The 11,015-nt window shown below is 44.8% G+C and overlaps 2 protein-coding genes across 2 annotated transcripts in view; one reads left to right on the top strand and one right to left on the bottom strand.

Moving 5' to 3' along the window:
• Window positions 1–887: 887 nt before the first annotated feature.
• On the bottom strand, window positions 888–9,915 carry LOC135819489 (uncharacterized). The gene is made up of 3 exons (XM_065332710.1): window positions 9,645–9,915; window positions 9,437–9,568; window positions 888–1,386 (listed from the first exon to the last, which is right to left on the bottom strand). The coding sequence occupies exons 1-3, from the start codon at window positions 9,868–9,870 to the stop codon at window positions 1,157–1,159; spliced, it is 588 nt and encodes a 195-aa protein (XP_065188782.1). The 5' UTR covers window positions 9,871–9,915; the 3' UTR covers window positions 888–1,156.
• A 427-nt stretch (window positions 9,916–10,342) lies between these two features.
• Window positions 10,343–11,015, top strand: part of LOC135819480 (protein FAN-like) — a 39,207-nt gene continuing 38,534 nt past the window's right edge. Inside the window, exon 1 of the mRNA XM_065332700.1 lies at window positions 10,343–10,553. Within this exon, the coding sequence (XP_065188772.1) occupies window positions 10,513–10,553 (41 nt within the window). The 5' untranslated portion in view covers window positions 10,343–10,512. The remainder of the gene's footprint in view (window positions 10,554–11,015) is intronic.

The following is an 11,015-nucleotide window of genomic DNA, read 5'->3' as shown; positions in this document are numbered from 1 at the left end:
GACCCGAATATCGCGGTTGCTTTTCGAAATATCGCGGTGCTTTTCAAGTATCAAGGACAGTTTTCTACAATAAGGGGTCGTCCGTAATTTTCGAAAAATTAAAAAATCCGTCCTCGTGCAAAATTGTCTCTGACCCACCCACCCACCCCTCATTTTTTCCCATTAATTTTTTGATTACCGATGCCGGCATACCCAGCTCGAAAAATAAGAACTCCTGACCCCATGTTTTCTGACTGCACCTGTGTCAAGTACTAGTAGCTAAGTACAGTGAGTATTAGGTCTACCGACGTCCCGGCCATGCATGCACCGTCCTACAACTACATGAAAGTCCTGTATATCATAGTATATACTGGTGTTAGCGACAATCGATCCTACACTACGTCTACAGTACACAGTCAGCTATAATCAGTGGAACAAGTGTATGAAAGTCACTGGAGCAAAAAAAAGTACGAAAAATCAAAAAAATTAATTCCGCCAGCACTCTTGACCACCCACTCCCTTTTTGCCTGAGGACGGATTTTTTAATTTTTCGAAAAATACGGACGACCCCTAACGCGGATGATTTTTTCAAATATCGCGGATATCACGGACTTTTGTTCAAATCGCGGAAAACAACACGGCCGCGGAATCGCAAGTTCCTGGAGGGACAGATAACCTGGGGGACCCGGGTTATGAACTCTTGATATTAACAATAATAGAGTCTGGGCTTCTACAAGAGACTGCGCTTTTATAGAGATATGGTAGATCATGCCATCGCAGCTTGTAGATCTATTCTTCATTTGTAGCTAGGGAACAAAGCATGGCACCCGTGATCTCGAACAGAACACCATGCTAAGATTGAAAGCAGTCTGTCTTCAATCACAAGCAGAACGTGCTACCAGCACGGATGAGAATCAATAGATTCAATACAGTCATCAAATACAATCAGCTTTGACATTGACAGAACCACATTCCCACAATCAATCCTCCAATCGCAAATCATGATGTTCAATAACTATCCACCAGGGATTTCAATTGGGGGTAATGTGGCACACAGAAATCCAGCTACTGAGCTATGGCAAAGCTCAAGAAACAAAGTCACAAGGTTCGGCACTACTATATACACAAAAAGCAAAGTAAATAATTAATAAACAGGTCAGACAACAACTAAAAAATGCTATTCTTTGCTTTCAGCCTCGGCCAAGATCTGTGCAACTCTCTCCTTGTACTTCTCTTCGAGCTGTAGCTCTGCGCGGAACTTGGCACGTTGGCGCTCCAAGTCGGGCTTCATGGCCTCGTACAGCTCAGCAACTACCGGGCTCATGATGTCATTACGGGAACGGACATCTAACTCGAGCTCCTTCAGTCTCCACGTGTAAGTCATAGTCTTGCACTTGATGGGTCCAGCTGTCAGAGCACAAAGAAACATTCGAAAAGCACACACCCAGAGTGAATGACAGAATGCAACAACTAGGAACGGCACACCTCAAAAGGTGCCCAAGTCACACAGTGAATCTGTACCACTCACACATACACAAACATCTTGCTGTCATTACACAACAGCACGTACATGTAAATACACGATGAGTACGCCAGGTGCCATCATAACAAAATAAAATAATAAGACTGGCAGCGTTTCCACAAGGAACAACTCCTCTACTGTAAATCAACAAAATTAATTACGGCCGATCTCGAAATGAAACTTTTGGTCATCCTCAAACTTTGGGTGATCGGGGTTTTCAAAAGAGAGATCGATCGGTAGTTGTTGCTCTCACATGTAGCCATGGTTCAATCATGCATCATTCGACTATGACAAACTTTGGCCGGTTCGCACCAAGTGGCGAAATCAGCGAAACTAAATCGCCAGCGAAAATTAGTTGATTTACAGTATTCACATTTCACACACACACACACAAACATGATAGTGAAGACGCAATGAACATCACCCCAAAAAATTGAAGATGAAGCCTATTTCCCCGTTCCTCTATACACTTTATACGACAGCACATGCACAGCCAATGTTACTTATCCGGCCACCAGTTATCTGAGTATGTCGGATATCCGATAAGACCTAGGTTGGTGGTGATATGATTCTCTGTAGCTGTGGGCATATTACAGAGTAGGTTGAATAGCACCTTTCTACAGTGCATTTCAAAACTATAGACGCGTAGGGTTTTGAAATATTTCAAATTTGGCTGGAACTTTTTGAGAAAAGTTTTCGGAATATTGCTCAGGATCGCTCCACAATTACTCTCATATAGTTTCTAAAGGATTGGATAACAGACGCCCAATTTGGAAAAATTTATGCACAAAGTGATCATAGATGCTGGCACAACGGTCTTTGCCTAGGTACGCGTCTATAGTTTTGAAATGGACTGTAGCTCTTTTCCCCATGCAAGTTAGTTTCTGGCTTTCACGGTATAAGTGGTCGGATAAAGTGACATTTACTACACGGCATTCTGATAGGTCCAGAGAACTGGGAGAATTCATACGGTAAGGCAGTAGGTCAGTTGAGAGCAGGGAGACGGCACAGGCAAGTAGAACGTGACAATGTGGGGTTTTGCGCCTGCGCTGTGCTAGGGACCAGCAAGTCACGGTCACAATTGTGTGTTGCAGAGACCACCATCAAGTAGAACTTCTAAACCCAGGGTACAAAAGCACATATTTCGGGTAATACAATCTCATGCTTGGAGGAAATTATACCCATTTCAAGTTTTATGCTGCCCAACTCACACTGCGTACCAGAAGCATAGACCATCTCTCACAATAACAAAACATTAGCCACACACCTATACTACATAAAACGGGGGCGTTTGTTATCCAATCGTTCAGATCAAATATCAAACCATATTCTTCATTTTCAGAAACGTGACAATTGAGCCGGGTTTGTCTTCGATATTCTTTTCGAATTTCGAGTCGCTTCTCTGAACTGGTGTGGCTCTGTGTATGCATTGAAACACCAGACTAACTAGTTGCAGAGTGACACCAGTGCATGTTTACATGGGCACAAAAGCAGTAAGAATGTGCCACTCCTATGCTGACCAGTAAATGGGACACATTGTCAGACGGCCAGGCTACGAGTGAAAAGTGCGATGGATACAGAGTGATATCCTTAGATAGGGGAAAGAGTATGTTGGGTCCTTACTTAGCAGTCATATCTTGAGGACGGTTCTCACAATGAGTTGCACTTTTTGCAGACCTCACCGGAGCCCAGAGCTGCACAGGCAAACCCGTTCGTTTCATACATCATTTCGCACACGGAAATGCTTCGCAATGCTGTATGGTGACGGTCGTGTGATGGGTCAAATGAGTCGAACTCAAGTCAACTTTTTCAACACGATCGGCACTGCAGCACATTTCCTGAATGCAAAAATGTTTGCAACTAGTTTTGCTAAATGCGAAGGGGACGCCCCACACCGACATAACAGTGCTTTTCATCCAAAGGGCGCTTTGATACTGTCACCACATTGGTTTACCATCATGCGTGCTATAACTGAACTAAACTGCCCACCGCCAGCACAAAGCATGGTAATTTGACTAGGCCAGACAGTTAGAATAGTCAATCTGTATGCAAAGTCTGTTTCTCCATGCACTTCCCATATCTGAACACCTGCATAACGACGTAAGTTTTACATAATTACCTGTGCCTGCCACACAAAAGTCCAAGTAATTTCAATGCGATCACATTGAAACTTATCTGTACACTCCCCAGAACTGACTTGGGACCATTGTACACCTACAGCAGTATAGACCAATTGGTGCCCATGGCATTATCTTTCGCACCTTTTGCCGGAGAGCAGGATAATGCCAAAAAGACCGTTTTGCCACTGTTCTCCACTACAACATTCTGCCCCGAGAGTGCAGCCGCACCAGCCCAAAAGCAAAGCATTTTTACTTCCTCCGCGTCATCGAAATTGTCGCAGTTCGACTAGTGACTTGTCACTTGTTACTGACAACTCCACAAGCTAAACCATACAAAAATTAGTACACAGTAGGATAGTCTGAAGGCTAGAGTAACGTTCCAGGACAGTGGGACTGAGAGTTTTCACCCAGAAATGAAGGCCTCGTCGTCACTGATGTCAATGGACGCAAAAATATCGTTCCGAAAATATTTCAATGAAGGTTGTAAGTTAGTTGGTCGCGCCTCATCTCAAACGCTTTGACTTTCCCCACAGGACAAGAGCTGCTATGCTTGTCGTCTGCTAGCTCTGGATGACTTCTACTTCACCACCAACGAAGTAAGAATACACGATCGTTGCGAGGTCGGTTGATTACCGTCGGCGGAATCACCTCGATCTTGAAATGAACTCTTTTTAGCCGTGGCATGCCCATTTAGTTAAGCTGTGTGGTCACAGCTCATGCAGGTAAGTGTACTATCACGTCCAGCGCGCACCCTTTTCCAGCATCACTGGTACGGCACCTGCGCGTGCATCACGAACACTACATGTAGAGACTACATGTAGAGTCTACACGGCTCTTGCAGGTACAATCATGTACTGAGTGCCTCGAGCCAGGGCGACAAATTAGTTTGCTGACCCCTCGATATTTCTCCAAGCGCTGCCGCTTGTTCCACGAAGTCAATCTCACCCCAGCTAAGGTAAAACAGTGATGAGGCTTTGAGTGAATGGCTATAAGCACGAGAAATGTGCAGGCTGCAACGCCTGACTGATCTCAGCGAGTCGAAAGTACCATCGCAGCGACATCAGCGAAGAAATTGCGTCTAGTTCAGCAATTTCAGCTTCCAATAACAGAAATGAAAACTTTGCCGTCATCCTATAATGATGACCGTCGCCTATGTCCGATTCCTTACCTGTGGTACGAGTGCTGGTGAGTAAATACCCCGTTTTACATCAAAAGTCAAACTGCGACAATTTCGATGACGCGGAGGAAGGATGAATTATGAAGCACGCACAAAAGGCGAGGCAGATTTAGAGGTAGCACACTCATTTCTTATCCGGGCGCCTAGAAACCACGCATTGCCCGTATCTCAGATACGCCCATAACTCTGGACAACTCATTTTTGTAACATGGAAAAACCCGGGCACAAGTTATGCGATCAAGTTCACCAACTAAACCAGATTTTGAGCAGTCAGACGTGCACAAGCTAGCACAAAACTTACAAGGAGTACTGATCGCAAAACTTGTGCCCACATTTTTTTCCTTGGCTCACCATCAGAGCTCTTAACTCATTCTTTATGTAACATATCACTTGGACAAATTCTCATGAGAATGTGCGGTGATGATACAAATTGGTGTTTCCCGAAACCTTTCACAATTGCACATTTTGACGCACATGGAAGCAATTTTGCTCAGCTAACTTGTGCTGAAGGTGCTCGGCAAAGAGACATGACCATATTCAAGGCGTCCGGATAAAAGACGTTTGAGTGTAGGTATAAACAAACGCCACTTGACTGTAGTACTGGGTAGGGATGTGCAGCACATGCAGAACAGTACCTCCACACACGGGTACTTCCTCCGCGTCATCGAAATTGTCGCAGTTTGACTAGTGACTTGTCACTTGTTACTGACAACTCCATAAGCTAAGCCATTCAAAACTTATTACACAGTATGATAGTCTGAAGACTAGAGTAACGTTCCAGAACAGTTGGACTGAGAGTTTTCATGCAGAGATGAAGTCCTCGTCGTCGCTGATGTCAATGGACGCAAAAATTTCGGTCCGAAATATTTCAAGGAAGGTTGAAAGTTGGTTGCGCCTCATCTCAAACGCTTTGACTTTCTCCACAGGACAAGAGCTGCTATGCTTGTCGTCTGCTAGCTCTGGATGATTTCTACTTCACCACCAACGAAGCCTAGTAAGAATACACGATCGTTGCGAGGTCGGTTGATTACCGTCGGCGGAATCACCTCGATCTTGAAATGAACTTTTTTTAGCCGTGGCATGCCCATTTATTTTAGCTGTTTGGTCACAGCTCATGCAGCTCAGGTAAGTGTACTATCGCGTCCAGCGCGCCCTGTTTTTCAGCATCACTGGTATACCATGGTACGGCACCTGCGCGTGCATCACTAGCACTACGTGTAGAGTCTACACGGCTCTTGCAGGTACAATCATGTACTGAGTGTCTCAGCTAGAGCGACAAATTTTATCGCTGTTGCAGGCATTTAGTTTGCTGACCCCTCGATGTTTCTCCAAGCGCTGCCACTTGTTCCACGAAGTCATTCTCACCCCAGCTAAGGTAAAACAGTGATGAGGCTTCAGTGAATGGCCATAAGCACGAGAAATGTGCAGGCTGCAACGCCTCACTGATCTCCGCGAGTCGAAATTACCATCGCAGCGACATCAGCGAAGAAATTGCGTCTAGTTCAAAAATTCCAGCTTCCAATAACAGAAAATAGAACTTTACCGTCACCCTATACTGATGACTATCGCCTATATCCCATTCCCTGCCTCTGGTACGAGTGCTGGTGAGTAAATACCCCGTTTTATATCAAAAGTCAAACTGCGACAATTTCGATGACGCGGAGGAAGTAGTTTTAGTGCTGTCAGTGAAATCCAAACAGTCGCTCAAGAAGCGCACGAACTGAGCTAGGTTTCAGACACACATGATGTCCGTGGTTGCTTGATCCTAGGCGCGAAAATGCTTCCATGGTCGATTTTCGCTAGCGCTGTACATTTTTGTGTGCATGTATTGTAAATAAAAATTATTTTTGGATAAAAAGGAGGACAAAAGGGTACGAGTTATGACTTACTGTCCACCACCGTAACCAGAGAATATACAGTCAGCGAGTGTGACAAACATTTTTATTTTTAATAGTGTTGAAACGATCTCACTGGGTACTTGTTAGCTCGCTCGCCAGAAACTCGGCTCGTTTGTGCGGCCAGCTCGTTTGCACTAACGAACACCATACTCAGTACACATGGCAGTACATGTCGACCGGGGAGTCGTAGAATATTTTACGACTCCCTGGTCGATCGAGAGTCCAGCCCCACGCAAAGTGAAAATCACTCTCAGTTACAGTGACTGTATACCTGCACGACACTGAGTTGTTTCAGTTGTCGTTGCAGCCAGTTTTGGTGGACTCCATTGATGTCTTGTTCCGCATCTGCTGACCTGTCGCAGGACATGCTTCTGGAAACTCTCCATTTGAGTGAAAGTTACGTTCAGTCGTTTGGAAGCTTCTCCCGCGATGCAGATAAGAACAGGGCTACTTGCAATCTTTGAAAACGGACTATTCTTTCAAAGGCTGCTCAAAGACGGCGCTGAAAAGACATCTAGACACCAAACAGCAGTCCGAAGTGAAGCAGCAGCAACCCCAAATGCCGGCGGTGATAATTTGAAGCAGCTGAAAAAATCGAACTTGGAAAAATATTTAAAAAATCACATTTGCCACATCAATGAAACTCGTTAGGGGCCGTCCAAGGTTACCAATAGTATTTTCAAAACGAAAAGTTTTCGTTTGGGGGTGGGTTCGAAGGAGTTTCGTTTTGAAAATAATAATGCAGATGGAGAATGCCCAGTTACTTCTGGGTGTCGAAAATTGACATCAATATTTTATTGGAATTCGTTTTACCTGCAGAAAAGGTAGGTGGGCGGGTGCTGAAAAATACTATAACTTTTCGTTTTGCAAAAACTATCGGTAACCCCGGACGGCCCCTTAGCTTGCTCGTTAATGGAACTGATTGCTCGTTTGTTATAGATACGCTCGTTTCAACACTAATTTTTAAGAACAAATTGGAATTCCAATTCTTTTTACAATAGTCATGCATCTATACGCTGTCCACACCAGTCTTGAACAGATCGAAGATTTTCTGAACCAAACGTTTTCGTTCCCTTCTCATCACGGGCTCATACAAGGAACAAAGCAAAATGACTATAAAACAGCAATTATTGTACAGGCAACATAATTGAAGGACATAAAACATCACGCTACAAGTGAGCGCGAAAGGTTTAGTGCAACCAGTGAGCGCAACCCCTGAGTTACGTGTTCAGAAGGAATACGTGCTGTCTCTTCAGGTGTTTGGCGTTAATCACCGTGTTAGTGCTATTTTTTATCTTCATGCTGTATTGGACCCGCTGTGTGCACTGGTCGTACAAAACCTTTCACATTCACTTGTCGCGTGATGTTTTATGTCCTTCAATTATTTTCGCCTACCGTAACGTCTTGTATAAAAGCCGCACTTTCGGAAGCATCAAATTACACATAAGCCGCTCTTGTATAGTAGCCGATGCATCAAATATGCGACACTACACTCACTCCTAGTTCGTACAGGCTACACTACAGCCACTGTTGCATGTATAAGCCGGATGTGCATGTGAACTCATGACATAGATCAGATATCAACAGAAGAAACGTGTAGAAAAAGATCAGTAAACAAACCCGATTGTCCTGAAATGGCTGTGATGCTGGGGATACCGGTATTCGACCAGCCAGAATACGGGTACAACAACTCACACACACGCCTGTCTTGTATAGAAGCCTGAGAAATTTCCCCAGAGTCGTGTAAGCGATTTTACGGTATATAATTGCTGTTTAGTCATTTCGCTTTATTCCCTGTATGAGATGGGAACGAAAACGTTTGGTTCAGAAAATCTTCGATTTGTAGTTCTAGACTAGTGTGGATAGCGTACACATGTAGATGCATGACTATTCTAAGTACTGTATATTCTCTATTATAAGCACAGGTCTCCATTACTAGCACAGTCTCTAATACTAGCACACTGTGAGCACCTTTCGAAACATTATAAGCACAGTCTTGGTGGAAATCAATGCTGCATGCATGATATCTAGCATGTATTTCTTCTTGCTCTGTATGGATTGTATTGGTTGAAAAAAAATATAAGCGCAGTCTCCAATATACCGTAATGTCGCGTGCATTAGCCGGGGCTTATATGCCTATAAGCCGGTGATGGAGTCAGGCTTGTACACAAGACAGGCTTATACACGAGACAGGCTTATATGACAAGCACCACTCAATGACCAGGCTTGTATGCGCAAACTGCTGACTTTTGGACGTCAAAACCAACATTTTCCAACGGGATTTTTTTTCTTTTTTTTCGCAAGTGTACGGTACCATGCAAACATGAACATGTAAAAGGCGCGCTCACCAGTCTTGCGTAGTAGCCCGGCTTACGCACGCGACACGTGGCGCGTCTCGTGTACTGGCCCGGCTTATGCATGCGACAGGCTTGTACGCGAAAAGCTGTTGCAGATTTCATGCTTCTACACGAGACAGGCTTATGCACAAATCCGGCTTATGCACGCGACATTACGGTAAGCGCGGTCTCCAATATAAGCACGGGGTAGAAGGGCGTTGAAAAAATATACGCACGGCGCTTATAATAGAGAATATACGGTACTTATTTTGTATTTTTACTGATTTTTACTCAAGATTCAATTCCCTAAAAAATTATTGCCTTCCGCTATCAGGTTAGTGTACATCCACTACCAGGACCAGTATAATACCACTAAAGGCAGATGCACAGCTCCAGTGACATACCATTACGCTCATAGAGCATGAACAAGACCAGGGAGATAGCGCAGCAAACCAGCGACTGTCCCACAACTCTCCAAATTTCTCCAGTGTTGGCAGTGGAATCGGCAACTGTCTCCAGAAAGTGCATCTTGTACACTGAAGCACAGTAGAACACAGAACATACCATGGAGTTCTGGCCACTAATACAGCTACTCCGGCAGGAATGCCTTACATTTTCTGATCTCCTCAGGAGACATTTTCTTCCAATCGCCCTTGGCTTTCTCAGTCAAGGCATCGATCTCAGTATTCCTGTAAATCGGGTTCTCACTATTTACAGGAGCTGGGTTTCCAAGAGGGCCTCCAATGCACCCAAAGCAATCCTTCTCAGTGTATATGTAGGCATTTCGAGCCCCACATCGGAGGACACTTGGCCTCACAAGGCGACCGACCAACGCCATTTCGTCCTCGTCAGAACTCGACAGAACTGGTGACGCATGCGCGATGTTCAAAACGAATCAAAGCCAAAGGCCTTTTCGATGTCTTTCAAGTCTTGTTGTGCTCTTCATCGCGTTTTCATATCTGCCAAGCAGCAAATCGCGCTAGTTTCCTAGCGCTACCGAGTGCAACGCACCCAGTCACGAAGTGCATATGATATGCAGCGAGTGCATGATGTGACGGATCCACATCGATGCATCCCGATCGAGTCTGCCGCTAGCGCTGGAGCTAGTGCAGCGCGATGCAGAACGCGGTCGCAGCGGCGCCGGCGCGGCAATTATTTTCACAACTTTGACGTCATGCTTTGATTTGAGTACGTGTCCAGTGAATGTGACGTGATTGATCGATATGTGAGATTCATTATGACGTCGACGCGTCTTGAAAGCCTAGCCGAAGAAAACTCCGATTTCAACCATGTCAACTGGACGCTCCTGACTCCTGTTTTCAAACAAGCTTGGTTGGGTGTGCCGACGCAAGAGTTTTTGATTTGTTGTCCAAAGTTAGTTACCATGTAGTTTGATGAAGTGATTTTGTTGTTTACCAGTGTCTCGGCGGAACACCAAGGATCAAGAAATTCACCCCGTTCACTACAGAGCCTGTCCAGAATGGCGTTTGCTCGCCGCCAAACTCAAAGCAACCAAGAACGGTATGATTTTTTCTTTTATTTTTCATTCTCAGTGCTGAACAATCAATTTCGCAAAGCAATGGGGGCTGTCCTCAACTTTCAGAATGATACAATTTTGATACAATTTTGATATGGTCCATCTTTTTTTGGATTGCGGAACGACCATTTCTTTCCACTAAGATCCTTTGGGGGTTCTTTTAGTCGAACATGCTACCTGGGTGTATTTTTTGCCAGTGTTCCGGATTGATGATGAAACCAAATGGTGTTCAGACGAAGCGTCAGTCCTGACTGTTCACAAACACATTTTTCTGTCCATCCTATCGGGTGGGGTGGGGGTGGTGGGGAGCTTTGCGTCCACTCGCAGGTGTTTGAATGGCTGGGAGTGTGTCCGCACAGCATTTTTTGTTCCTTGACACTATCACAATACAAGAGAATGTGTGCTCAGTGCTCTGGCTATGCTGGCGCACGATATAATATTATGCA

This window comes from Sycon ciliatum, chromosome 1 (assembly GCF_964019385.1).
Source record: "Sycon ciliatum chromosome 1, ocSycCili1.1, whole genome shotgun sequence".
Lineage (NCBI taxonomy): Eukaryota > Metazoa > Porifera > Calcarea > Leucosolenida > Sycettidae > Sycon > Sycon ciliatum.
This window is presented reverse-complemented; position numbering and strand designations above follow the sequence as displayed.

What these genes read in the sequence shown, in the direction of transcription:
- LOC135819489 (XM_065332710.1), bottom strand. Translation starts at nt 9,870, where the DNA reads ATGGCGTTGGTCGGTCGCCTTGTGAGGCCAAGTGTCCTCCGATGTGGG. An exon ending in TCCTGAGGAGATCAGAAAAT is followed by an intron (nt 9,569 to 9,644) that starts GTAAGGCATTCC and finishes ACTGTGCTTCAG; the next exon opens with TGTACAAGATGCACTTTCTG. An exon ending in CATGCTCTATGAGCGTAATG is followed by an intron (nt 1,387 to 9,436) that starts GTATGTCACTGG and finishes GTGCTCTGACAG; the next exon opens with CTGGACCCATCAAGTGCAAG.